This window comes from Dipodomys ordii, unplaced genomic scaffold (genome assembly GCF_000151885.1).
Source record: "Dipodomys ordii isolate 6190 unplaced genomic scaffold, Dord_2.0 Scaffold5, whole genome shotgun sequence".
Taxonomy (NCBI): domain Eukaryota; kingdom Metazoa; phylum Chordata; class Mammalia; order Rodentia; family Heteromyidae; genus Dipodomys; species Dipodomys ordii.
Window position 1 is genome coordinate 27,573,626 of NW_012267221.1, and position 13,953 is coordinate 27,587,578.

Below are 13,953 nucleotides of genomic sequence, written 5' to 3' on the forward strand. Positions count from 1 at the left end.
CTTTAAGAATTGTATATTTGGTTTGGAAGATTCACAAAGGTATTATCCACATTCATCAAGATCATCTTTGTAATTTAGTCCTGAGATTCTAGGGCAAGATTGTATGCTATATTATTGCTATTACTGTAAGAAGTAATTTGTATTAGAAGGTCGATGTTTGTTTCCTACAACTTAGTTATGGTATATTGCTCACTGTTAGCTAAGCTCATTTGCTTCACCTATTAGCAAAGACACTTTGTTTTTAGCTGCTTATCTTTCCCTAGGTTAGTATCACTTGACTCTACATTTCTGATGAATAAAGAAATCAAATTCCTCATCTTCATGTTCTTACTCCTAATATCTTGTTACTTTTAACTCCTGGGCTTGGCTTGTGTAAAAGAATTGTTTACTCGTGTTCGAAGCCCAAATACCAATTTTTTTCTTTAGTGACTTAATAGAATATGAGGTATTTTATGCTCTGGCTAAGCTTCTTCTCAAAAAGGACCCTGCCTTTTTCCCTCTTGTATTAGTTATTATCGGCATAACATATTTTTCCCTATCCTTAAGAAGATTTATAAAATGTATCCTTCATATTGGTAATATAATAATTTATTGCTTTTATTCAACAGAAAAACACTGCAACAATCTTTAGCAATGGTAATTGCTAGCATCATATAACTAATAAAGTGCTCTCTAACTTAGGCTATATTAAAATTACACTAATAAGTAAAAGATATAAATGCTCTCTCTACACATTTGCTTTTCACAAATATTTTAAGTATGATGGAAAATTATCTTTATTTTTTCCTGTGCTGGAGATTGGATTCAGAGCCTGGTGATTTTTAGGCTAGTGCTCTACCACTTAAACCAGTGGTTGTGTAAAAGACCCTGAGTGTTCTACTTTTAGGTTATTTTTTATATAGGGCTTCACATTTTTTCATGGTCGGGTCTTCAACTATAATCTTCCTAGTTCTGCCTCCTTATTAGCTTAGATTACAGGTGTAAGCCATCATGCCTGACCTTGTGATATGGTTTTGATGGGCATTAGTTAATGTCTGATTCTTAGAACTCACATGATGGTTCTCTGCATGAGATGAAGTTGGAAGCTTCGCTCGGCTCACTGTTACCAGCAGCATTCACCGCCGTCACCCGGAACTGGTAATCACAACCTTCCATTAGGTTGGTCACCTTAAGCCTAGTATCATATACCACATAGTCTCTGTTGACACGTGTCCAGCGCAGACTCTTCTTCTCACGTTTGTCTACTAGGTAGTTGCTGATCTCATTGCCACCATCAGAGTCGGGTTTTGTCCACTGAATAATGATATGTTCTTTGCCAGCTCCAACTTCTTCAGGTATGCCAGGTTGTGATGGAATAGCTGTGTTTTATGAAAATAAGGATGACAGTATTGTATTAAAGTCACAAATAACATGATTACTTCTCTCCCTCGTTCCCATTGTAGTTCAATAATCCTCTTGTTTTCAAAATGTTAATACTCACTGAATGAATTTCTGGCAATAACTGGTTCTGATTCAACGGGCACGCCAGGGCCATATTTGTTTACTGCCCTCACTCGGAATGTGTATTCATTGTTCTTGATGAGTCGGGTGACTACATAGGAAAGCGTTGGGCATTCGCCTTCCACGATCACCCAGTTAAGCCTGCTAGTCTCTCGTCTTTCTACAATGTAGTGACTTATTTCTGCTCCTCCATCTTCCTGAGGAAGGCTCCAGGCTAAAGTGCACTTCTCCTCTGTCACTCTGCTCACAGTGAGTTTTCCACATGGGCCAGGAGAATCTGAAACAGGCAGAATGACAGCCATGATGAAGGGTGTTTTTTCTGGGCACCCATGAAAATGCTGGAAAAAAATGCAAGACCATTTGATCTGCTTACCCAGCACTTTGACCATGACAGACACAGCCTTGGTCCCACTGGCATTCTTCACTGTTAATGTGTATTTCCCACTGTCACTTCTGTCACAGAACTTGATCACAGCAGTGGCTCGTTTGCCGGTGTATTGCAAAGAGACTTTTTCACAGACGTCTAGTTCTTTGTCTCCTTTGGTCCAGATTATTTTGGGTTCAGGTTTGCCACCAACGGCAGCATCAAGAACAAGATCCGAACCTGCTCTGATGGTCACCAGATCACCTTGTAATCTGGCATCCAGTTCAGCTTTAGGAGGAGCTGTTACAGGCAAAATGGATATGCATGAATATCTGAGGTCATTTTCACAAAAACTGTGATCATGTGAAAGGAGAACATTGACTCATCCTTACCATATTCATCTCGGCAAGTAACGGGGCCTGTGGATTCAGACCCTTTGCTAATTACGCCTGCTGCATTCTTGGCCAGCACACGGAATTCGTATGTGTCCCCTTCACTGAGAGCAGTCACAGTGAAGAAATTGTCAGATACAATGGTGTAGTTGCACTTCAGCCAGCGGCCATCTCCAACCTCACTGACTGGCTTGCGTTCTATGATGTAGCCCACCACCTTGCTGCCTCCATCGTACACTGGAGCAGACCAAATGAGGGAAACTGTTGATCTGGTGACATCTGTCACTTCTGGTCTACCTGGTGCATCTAGAAGTGATATAAAATGAGATTAAAATACAGCACTGAGCTCTAGTACAAATAATTGTAATTAACATGATTATCCTTCAATTTTAATGCATACCGACTGGGTTTTGAGCCATTACAGGTCTCGAAGCTTCACTGGCCTTGCTAACACCAGCAGCATTAAGTGCATACGTTCTGAACTGATATTCCAGTCCTTCAATTAAACCAGTCACTTTGTAGTTGCACTCTAAGCATGGCACTTTGTTTTCTTTCACCCAAAGAATGGTGTTCCGTTCTTTCTTTTCAACCCAGTAGCCAATGATTTTACTGCCGCCATCATGGTAGGGTTCTTCCCACCGAATAGACATGGCATTGGCGGATACATAGTAGACTTCAGGTCTGGTAGGAGCACTTGGTGGGACTAGGTATAAACAAAGATATCAAATGTAAGTATCACTTGATAAAATTCACTGGAAATACAAACAGAGAATGCAATATGATTTTTAGTTTTCTTACCGAATGGATGTTCAGCAACTATTGGTGCTGATTCTAGAGGCTTGCTGACACCAAATCTGTTCTCTGAGCTGACACGGAAAGAATATTCCTTGTATTTTGTGAGGTGAGTGATTTTAATCTGAGTACGCTTGACACTAGAATTGACAAGCTGCCAAGCTGTTGTACCAGACTCACGCTTTTCAACTATATAATTAGTAATGTCAGTGCCTCCATCATCTTTAGGTTCGGTCCATGACAGGACACATGATTCAGCTGACACAGATGAGACTTCGATAGGGCCAGTTACTGGACCTGGTCTTCCAATGACCACAACGGTGATGGTGAACGTTTTAACACCAGCTGTATTTTCCAGGGTCAAGAAGTATCTGCCAGAGTCCCCTCTCATGCTCTCCTTTACAGATAGCGTGGTCCTATCTTTTGTTGTTGTGATGCTCATTCTATCTGTCTCCTTAAGTCGCATTTCTTCCAGTTTCCATGTTACTTTGGGGGTGGGACGACCACTAATTGGCACATCAATGGTAAATGGGCTTCCAGCTTTGCAAGTTATTAGCTGATTGGTAATTCCAGTGAGATCAGCAGTGGGCTCAATTTGAGGCTCCTTAATGATGACAGATGAGAAAGCTTCTCTAGGTTCACTGTAGCCGGCATCATTCTTGGCCTTCACACGGAACTCATATTCAGTGTTCTCCACAAGGCGTTCCACTGTGAAGGTCAGCTGCTTGGTATGACCAGCTTCAACCCAGAAGTCAGATCCCTTTTGTCTCATTTCGAGCAGGTAGCCAGTGATCCGACTGCCTCCATCATGGTCAGGTTTAAGCCAAGCTAAGACTGCAGAGGATTTGCTAGTGTCCACAACATCGAGTCTCCTAGGAGGAGCAGGCTGTTCTGTGGCTACAATTGGTTCTGGCATTTCATAGGGTTCACCAACACCATATTCATTTTCTGCAGAAACACGGAAATAGTATGGAACGCCTTCTGTCAGTTCATTGACCTTGAGGATCTGGCGAGTGCATTTTTCACTGACCACCTGCCAGCTACGGCGACTTGCTTCTCGTTTTTCTACCACATAGTGATGGATTCGGGCACCGCCATCAAGGAGAGGAGCATCCCACATCAAGGTTGCAGATCCCCGGGTCACGTCCTTGAAGGTAATGGGACCAGGTGGTCCTGGAGAGTCTAGCACCTTTACAGTGAATGTGATGGACTTAGTGCCACTGTTGTTTTCCACGCTAAGGGTATATTTCCCTGCATCATTTCTGTTACAGTTTTCCACAGTAAGGGTACTGAAGGAGTCTGTTGTATGGATATCAGCTCGAATGCTAAGATTAGAGTCCGGCTTGCTCCATACAGCTGTAGGTGTAGGTCTGCCCCGGTAGGCAATAAAGAGGCGAATACTAGCCCCAGCTCTAACAATGTGAGTCTGCTTGAAATTTGCATCAATGTCTAACTCAGGAGCTGATAATCGGTCAACTGCTTTAATTGTGCCAGTCACTTCACAGCTGTCTCCCTTTCCAGCACCGTTGATAGCACTAACCCGGAATTTGTATTCTTCACCTGCTTGCAGGTCAGTGACAGTGTATCTTGTTTTCACACATGCCTCTGTGTTCACCTTGTGCCAGTCTCCTAAGTCAGCTTTGCACATTTCTATAATGTACCCGATTATTTCCATGCCACCATCGAAGACTGGCCTGGACCATTCTAAGCTCACGGTTGTCTTTGACGTGTCGGTCACTTTGACTACTGTGGGAGCACTCGGTGGGTTCACAGGCTCTCTACATTTAATTAGTCTTGAGATACCACTTGCAGGGCCTACTCCTGCGGCATTTTCAGCCATGACATGGAATTCATACTCATTGCCTTCTACCAGACCAGTGACTTTGAATCTAGTCTCAGAGATTGGTCGTTTGCTGGTGACTTTTACCCATCTTGTGCTTTTCTTTTCTCGCCTTTCAAGGATGTAGTGTTGAATCTCATTGCCACCATCTGATTCTGGCCTTGCCCATGTCAAAGTAATGCTGTTGCCTGTTACATTGCTAGGTTCTGGAATGCCAGGGGCATCAGGAACCGCTGTAAGATGAGGAAAACAAGTGCAAAATTCAGTTAGATATTTTTTTTTTACTTGGAAAGTTAATTTATGCATAGCACCGAGTAAAAAATGGACTTACTGTATTGTATCTGAGCGACCACGGGGTCAGATTCAAGTGGCCTGCCAACCCCAAACTTGTTAACTGCAGAAACACGGAACTGGTATTCATTGCCAGTTATTAATTTGATAGCAGTATAACTGTGAGCTTCACATTTATCCTCAATGAGTGCCCAAGCAAGTCTGCTGGTTTCTCGTTTTTCAATGATGTAGTGAGTAATAGGTGCACAGCCATCATTGAGTGGTGCATCCCACCACAGAGTCATCTTCTCACCAGTAATATTGGTGAATCTTATTGGCCCAACCACTTTTCCAGGTGTATCTATAAGCAAAAGTTTCCAGGGTTAGTTTATTTTCCTATTCATTAAGGTATAATTAAGTTGTTCTTACCCAAGTCCCATACATTTTAACACTGAGGAGATATTTTAAAAGTACCTTGTACTTTCACAGTAATTTCTGCTTTTGTAGAGCCAGATACATTTTTGGCTTCTACTGTATATACACCACGATGGTCTCGAGTAGCATCTCTAACGAAGAGACTGGTGGATCCAAGCACATCTGTTATTTCTATATTCATCTTCTTTTCGATTTCTACTCCATCTCTGAACCAAGTTACTCGAGGTACTGGTCTTCCTTGTACCAAAGCTTTAATTCTAAGGCTCTCTCCAGACTTAATAATAAGACCATCAAAGTACTCAGGGCCAAACTCTACTGTTGGTGGAACTATGAAAGAAACAGAAGAAAAAAATTAATATGTTTTATTTTGGCTTAATAAAGACACATACGAACATGATTTTTTCTTAGTACTATATCATAAATCCTGGGAAGGAATGACCAGGAAAAGCAACTTTGAAAGCAAGGTTGAAAATTGAGAGTTTAGACTATCCAATTATATATGCCAGAGGATTCTGGCAAGTATTTGCACATTATTAGATATTTCCTTTGTTACACTTGTCATGTTATTAATTTTTCACAGCCATCTTTTAAAACAGAAGTGAAATAGTTACAAAATATTTACTTCTGAATACCATTGTATAATCAAACAAGTTCATGTAAGAAGCTATCAGCTGTACTTAAGCATGGTAATGATTGTGTAATTCAATGTACATTGTATCTTAGCTCCAGTGTAGACAGCTATTATTGGTGGACTTCTTATTACAAAGGTAAGACCTCCATTTCTACTTAGGTGCATTTTATATGGGAATCAAGCAAAGTAACAGACAAGTCAATTACACTTGTTTTCTTTTCATCTAAGGGGTAAAAAAAAGACCTACTTCATCCACATAGCAACCCGGGGTAGTTTGTATGAAATGACATTTCTGTTTTTTCACAGCCTAGGGGTCAACAATATTTCCTTATTTTATTATCATTATGGTAGAATCAAATATTTTATTTAGATTTTCATTAAACTGGTGGATTAAGAATCAGAGATATATGCAAGAAAACCTCCTCAAAATTTTGGTTTTAAAATGTGAATGCCTTCTGGCTATTGGTTGGAAATACTTACCATTTTCATCTCTTGTCATAATAATGCCAGAAGACTGTGAGGGTGGGCTTATGGTTCCAACAGCATTTCTTGCAATTATTCTGAACTCATATCGATCCCCAGGACTAAGTCCTGTAACTGTGTATTGGCAGTCACTGACATCAGTAAAGTTGCATCTAACCCAGCGATCGTTCCCTTGCCGTTTCTCAATGCTGTAGGCCACAATCTTACTGCCTCCATCGCGCAATGGAGGGTTCCATTTAAGTGTAATAGTTTCCCGGGTGACATCGATGTAGTCAGGAGTGCCAGGTGGGTCTGAAAAATTATAAGACAGTTAAATGCAGCATTACTCCTGTAACCATCTCTCAATCATCAATAGTAGAAAAGTAACATGAGTGAAATTTCAGAATACAGTCATTAGTTTCAAGTTTCTGTTCTAGTCTTTCAGATAACTTTAAATTATTTTTATTGTATTGACTTAAAAATCATTCTTCTTGCTTCATATGACCAATTCACTAGTGACAGGAAGCTAGATAAGAATGTGGAAGAAAGCAGTGTTAGATTTATTACTAATATAGTTGCTTGTTTAATTAAACATTTCAGCAAATAATGGTCACTTACCTACTGGGGAAACTGCTAAGGTAAATTTGCTTGGGTCACTAGGTGAACTTAGGCCAGCAGAATTCTCAGCATATACACGGAACTGGTAATCCAGCCCTTCGATTAGTCCAGTCACTCTATATTCTCTTCCAGATATTGGTGATGTGTTAACTCTTTGCCAGAGGATGCTATTTCTTTCTTTCTTCTCAACATGGAATCCAGTAACTTCTGAACCACCATCATATACTGGTGCATCCCAAGTCAATGACATGCCATCAGAAGTGACATTGTATATTACTGGTTTTCCAGGGGCGCCAGGAATCCTGAATTGGTGCTTTGCAATAATAATGTTTGAGGCAAGTGGTTCACTGACTCCGTATCTGTTTTCTGCCCTCACTCTAAACTGGTATTCAGCATCTTTGACCAGATTAGGAACTTTGAAAGTTGTCCTGGCAACACTGGAACATACCATCTTCCAATTAGTTTGGGAAGCTTCCCGTTTCTCAATGCTATAACAAGTAATCTCTCCTCCTCCATCATCTTCAGGTATGTCCCAAGACAGGATGGCACTGTCTGCCTTAATTTCATCAAATCGAATGGGTCCTTTGGGCTTTGATGGTGGGCCAAGAGTGATAATCGTAATGGGGAATGAATTTCTACACACTGCATTGTCAAGAATAACAGTGTATTTTCCTCCATGCTCCTTCTTGACGTTCTTGATACTCAAGGTAATTTTGTTTTCAGTTTTGCTGAAACGAACATATTCACTTTCTTTCAATGGTAAACCATCTTTCAGCCAACTGATAGATGGTTTGGGTTTTCCTTTATAAGGTAATTCCAGGTGTACATTATGTCCAATTCTCACAGAGATTTGTGCGCCAGGGATTTCTGACAGGTCAACTTCAGGTGTAATGACAAGTTCTTTCACTGTAAGTGGCCCAATAGTGACACCATCACTCAGCCCCTTCTCATTTCTAGCAGACACTTTGAATTCCAGGATAGACTGTTCTTTAAGTTGTCCAATCTCAATTTCACAGGTTTTGCTTATGCCGGCATGTGACCACGTTTGTTCACCTTTACCTTTCCTTTCCACAACATAGTCTGTGATGACACTTCCACCATCAAAGTCAGGTTTGGTCCAGCTCAGGATAACAGAGGTCTTTGTTGAATCTTTCATTGAGAGATCGCGTATGGGAGCAGGTACTTCAGCAGCCTTCACTGGCTCTGTAGTTTCACAGGGCTCCCCGATTCCAATTTCATTTTCTGCAAGAACTCTGAAGAAGAATGGTGTTTTCTCTGACAAGTCTGTTACCTTAAAGGTTGTACCGGAACATTTGTGTGACACAGCAGACCATGTTCTCTTGGTAGCATCTCTCTTTTCAATGACATAATTAATTATGGGAGATCCTCCATCAATGAGCGGAGGATCCCAGAGCAAAGTGACTGTGCCTCGGGACACATGTTTCATCTGCAATTTCTGGCAGGCAGCGGGTGTATCAAGTACTTTCACAGTCACAGTTGAAGACTTTGGTTGGCCAACTCCGTTTTCTATTGTCAGGACATATTTTCCTGTATCATTGCGAGTAACTTGAGGAATAATGAGTAGTGAAGATGAATCAGTGTTTTGAATGCTGTATCTGGCATCGCTGCCAAGGTTCTTCTCATCTTTTCTCCAGGTGACAGTAGGTGGAGGTCTGCCTTTAAAGGGAATCAACACTTGTACATCTTCACCAGCTTTAGCTATAACAGAGGTCCTGAGAGCCACATCTAGGTCAATCTCTGGTTCCTCTGTAGACACAAAATGGACATATATAGTAAGCAAGAAAATAAGTACTGAAAGTAATCTAATAAAAACATCATCATACCAGTCGTACATACCAAGTATATCTTTAGCTTGTACAGGCTCAGTCATTTTTATAGGCTCTCCTTGTCCAGCACAGTTTACTGCAGACACTTGGAAGTAGTAATTGACTCCAGGTTTCAAATTAGATACCACATATTCTGTAGTTCTGACCTCTCCTTTGGTAGAGACGATAGTCCATTCTTCCTCCTCTCCTTGTCTCATTTCAACAACATATCCAGTAACAGCACTTCCCCCATCATAGACAGGTTTGCTCCAGCCAAGGGTGATGGATGACTTAGTTGTATCTGCAATTCTGATCTTGGCAGGAGGGCCCGGAGGATCTGGAATGACCATTCATGAGATGGTTATTACACAACAGTCATGTACAACTTGACCACACAAAAGATGCTGCATTTGTGGGTCCTTACCGATAGGATCTGCAGCTTTGTAGAAATCAGAAGGTTCAGAAAATGGACCCATTCCAGCGGCATTAACAGCACAAACTCGGTATTGATAGTCGCTGTTCTCTGTGAGTCCTGTCACCTTCTGTCTGGTGTCACGGATAGTCTCCTTTTGTACTTTAAACCACCCTAGACTCTTCTTGTCTCGTTTTTCAAGGAAATAGCCACTTATTTCACTACCACCATCAGCAACAGGCCTGTTCCAGATAACAGTCATTGAATTCTTGGTAATCTTTGTCACCTCTGGTATGCTTGGTGGCCCAGGTGTAACTATTTAGAAACAAAAAGACCAGTGAATTTAACAGATCAACATTAGTATATATTTTGATCTTCAAATCCTATCTAAAAATATTAATTTCATTTATGTTCTTTCTTACCCCATGAAGAGGATGGTAATGAGATGTGATATAAAATAAAACTATTTTGAGACCATTCACAGACGAGTAGAATAGCTTATTACTACATTTGTCATGTACTTCAGTTATTTAATAAGTTATGTCTCACCAAATGAATTCTTGGCTATAACTGGATCGGATTCCAGTGGCTCGCCAATTCCATACTTATTCACAGCTCGGACCCGGAAGATGTACTCATTTCCTTTGATAATTTTGGTGGTTGTAATAATGCACTCTTCCAGATTTTCAGCCACCATAGACCACACAACACGGCTTGTCTCACGCTTTTCCACAATGTAGTGAGTGATTTTTGCACCACCATCATCAGCTGGTGGCCTCCAGAGAAGAGTTATCTTTTCAGCAGTGACAGTCTTAAATTCAATTGGTCCACCTGGAGGTCCCGGTTTGTCTGTCAATAAAAGAATAAAACAATATGAGTGCTTCTTAAAAGCTTACTGGTTTCAACTTTCTAAGCTTTAGATAACATTAGTCATTATTACGACACTAGTCTATATTAAACACCTACCAAGGATCTGCACTCTGATGGTGGCTGAGGCTGAACCCATGGCATTCCTTAGTTTTAATTCATAGCTTCCACTGTTAAGGCGGTTGGCATCTTTGATGAGTATAGACGCAAGGTCAGTTGAGTTTTCAACACACACCAGTGCATTGGTTTGTAATTCTTTATCATCTTTATACCATTCAATTGTGGGCTCAGGTTTGCCAGAAATGCCAGCCCTTAGTTTCACGGATGTTCCTGCTCTGTATTTGACAACTTCTGTATATTCTAGAGGCAAGTCAATTACAGGTCCACCTGCAAGAGAAACATAAACTATTATGAGGATGAAAAATAACCAAAATAACCTCAAAATGAAGTTACTGGCCCTTACTCAATTATGTGGGTGTATACTGTAATTCTAAGCCTATTAACCTATACAATTTCATAAGCCACTAATAACTTGAAGGACTGTGAACAGCTTTTGTGCTCCAGTAACAAAGCAATAATTGCATAGGGACTCAAGTATCTTCTAAATGTACACTGAAGTTAATTATACATTTTATTATCGACATGAAACATAATGTGGTAGTGAGAACATTGTTGAATAAGCAGCATGAATCATTTTCTTTCACTCTAGTTTCTCTTTCTTCTTCCTGTGGCTACCCTCCATTCCTTTATCTTGTCTGAGTTCATTAATATGTAACAACTGTGGACAATAGATGTCAGACCCTCATGTCAGGCTTCTTAGGGCCATGAGAAGCGGCACTGCGTTTATAAACTCAGTTTCCACAAATCTTGACTGATAAAGTGAGGTCCTAGAATTCTTAATGTGGGGATAGGACCAAATACTTTTACCCAGATGATCAGTGATTACTTTCCTTTCTGAAATTAGAGAGCTTTTAGAAAGTATCACAAGGTACTTGACTCTCATAGCATTTAAATTTTCACACAGTTATCAGTTGGATATGTCACTTATTTTCCCAGAATGGTCAAGTTTAAGTATTTTGGGCTGACAGTGAATTAGAGAGGGCATTAGACAATATAGCTTCATCACTAATGAGCTTCTTGATCTTGAGGAAGTTGCACAAGCACTCTAAGCCTCAGTTTTTCTGGTATAAAATGAACTAATCATAGGGCTAGAAGAACTAAGGAAGAGAACTCTGTTTCTTTCCCTTATTTAAAGACTCATGGAGAAAAATGATTAACTCTGATAACTAAACACACTCTGATAACATCAACACAGACTAAGAATAATAAGAGATTAAAGGTAGACTTAGATATCTTACAGCTGGAATCTGTCAGTTTTAGTTAAGAGGTCTAGAGAAGTTAAGAAATTTTCCTAGGTATCATAGATAGTTCATAATTTCTTCCCAAACACCATTAGATATATAAACTTAGTTATTAACTTAAGGAAAAAAATGAGTTAAGTAGCTACTGGGATTCAAAGAGCTATAAAATACTTACCATAGGAATCGATGCATGTAATGGGGCCTACAACTTCAGACGGATTGCTGATGGAACCAACAGCATTCCTAGCAAAGACACGGAATTCATACTGAGAGTTCTGAGTTAAGCCAGAGACAGTGAATTGAGTCTCAATAACATTGGTGAAGCTGGCCTTAGTCCATCTGCCATCTGGAAGGTCACGTCTTTCAACAATGTAGCCTGTAATCTTGCTTCCTCCATCAAAAGCTGGTTGTTGCCATGAAAGGTTGACAGAGTTCTTTGAAATATCTGTGATACGAACATTTCTTGGGGGTTCTGTGGTAATAAGAGAAAGCAGGTTAATGGCATTCATATTATCTCCTTTTGTTTTGTAGGAATACTGTTTGTATTCTTAAGCTGATAGAACTGACAAATACATACCACAGGCATCAATGGCCAAGACTGGTTCAGAAGGATGGCTGGGTTTCCCAATACCAGCAGCATTTTCTGCATATACCCTGAATTCATAAATAAGCCCAGCGCTGATTGTTGTGACTTTGAAGTGAGTTGTACGGATGAGCATTTTGTTGGCTTTTTGCCATAGAATACTGTTTCTGTCTTTCATTTCCAAATGATAGCCTACAACGACACTGCCTCCATTGGAAACGGGTTCATGCCACCCCACAGTGATGCTTTCTCGAGTAACATTAGACACCCATGGTGTAGACGGTGGTCCAGGTGTTGCTACAAAAGAGAGAGAGCCCATAGTTAATACAAACATTTAACACATGAACAGTGAAGGAAAAGCCAGGATTTTTAAAAGTTTCACAACTTACTGTATGGAAGTTTCACAACAACACAAGCTGAGTCTATGTGATCACTGATACCGAAGCGGTTTTCTGCCTTGATGCGGAATTGGTACTCTTCTCCTGTGGTCAGTTTCATGATTTTAATCATGGTTCTTGCAACTGTTGCAGACACTTCAGTCCATACTGCAGTACTTGTTTCTCTCTTGAGTACAATGTAATTGGTAACCTGACTTCCACCATCATACTTGGGTGGCTCCCATTTGAGAGTCACGCTTTCTTCAGTTATATCACTGATAGCCACAGGACCAGTTGGAGGACCAGGCCTGTCCAACACAACAATATTAATAAAAGCTTTGGTTGTTCCACTGGAGTTGGCAGCAGTGATCTCGTATCTACCAGCATCTGCTGTAACACTTTCCTTAAGATTAATGGTCAAGTTCTCAGCAGTTACTTCAGTATTGAACCTCATGGTTGCTTTCAGAGGGACACCATCTCTGGATAAGGTCACTTTGGGTAATGGCTTTCCAGAAATTGGAATGTCAACTTTAAGGTTGGAACCAGCTCTAACATATACGGTATGGCTTGGGAAGTTCTTCATATCAATTTCAGGTGATTCTAAAAATAAAAGTAGAGACAATGTAGGTAAAAAAGAGTTTCTAATGATTGAATCAATCAATGTCCATCTGTTATTAATTTTGAACTTTAAACCTACCTAGCTGTTCCTTTACAAGAACAGGAAGCAGGAGCTCTCTTGGGTCACTCAGCCCAGCCTGATTTTCAGCAAAGACCCGGAAATAGTATTCATGATTTTCCCTTAGACCAGAAACAACATGGTGGGTTGTCTTTACCACTGCACATCTAACCCAGTTCTTTTGTCCTTTTTCTAGTGCTTCAACGACATAGTGTACAACTCTGCTTCCACCGTCGTGTTCAGGCTTCAACCAGCTAAGAGAAACGCTGTCTTTGGATACACTCGTTACCCCAAGCTTTTCAGGTGGGCTTGGTTTTTCTAAGAAAAAAGCATCGAACAAAAGGGAACAATGGTTAAAATTTTTCTCCACATATATCCTTTATATATTGTCAAACAAAATTTTTAAATGAAGGCCAGGCATTTACTTGGACTTAAGTCTTTTTATATGACCAGTTTAGTTTTTTTGAGCCAACGAAGACTCTCCCAAGCTATGGCATTACTTGACTAGAATTCAAATCTGTCACAATGATCAGATTAAATGGTAAAA

General features: G+C 40.3%; 1 protein-coding gene across 1 annotated transcript in view; it reads right to left on the bottom strand.

Annotated features, from left to right (window-relative positions):
* The window catches only part of Ttn (titin), a 281,635-nt gene that overhangs the window by 18,362 nt on the left and 249,320 nt on the right, over window positions 1–13,953 (bottom strand). The window contains exons 278-295 of the mRNA XM_013027532.1: window positions 13,428–13,724; window positions 12,743–13,330; window positions 12,348–12,650; window positions 11,946–12,242; window positions 10,509–10,796; window positions 10,092–10,391; window positions 9,555–9,857; window positions 9,162–9,467; window positions 7,305–9,071; window positions 6,705–6,998; window positions 5,633–5,920; window positions 5,220–5,519; window positions 3,055–5,121; window positions 2,657–2,959; window positions 2,257–2,562; window positions 1,874–2,164; window positions 1,481–1,777; window positions 1,053–1,358 (exon numbers count right to left, since the gene is read on the bottom strand). Coding sequence (XP_012882986.1) covers window positions 1,053–1,358; window positions 1,481–1,777; window positions 1,874–2,164; window positions 2,257–2,562; window positions 2,657–2,959; window positions 3,055–5,121; window positions 5,220–5,519; window positions 5,633–5,920; window positions 6,705–6,998; window positions 7,305–9,071; window positions 9,162–9,467; window positions 9,555–9,857; window positions 10,092–10,391; window positions 10,509–10,796; window positions 11,946–12,242; window positions 12,348–12,650; window positions 12,743–13,330; window positions 13,428–13,724 — 8,901 coding nt within the window. The remainder of the gene's footprint in view (window positions 1–1,052; window positions 1,359–1,480; window positions 1,778–1,873; window positions 2,165–2,256; window positions 2,563–2,656; window positions 2,960–3,054; window positions 5,122–5,219; window positions 5,520–5,632; window positions 5,921–6,704; window positions 6,999–7,304; window positions 9,072–9,161; window positions 9,468–9,554; window positions 9,858–10,091; window positions 10,392–10,508; window positions 10,797–11,945; window positions 12,243–12,347; window positions 12,651–12,742; window positions 13,331–13,427; window positions 13,725–13,953) is intronic.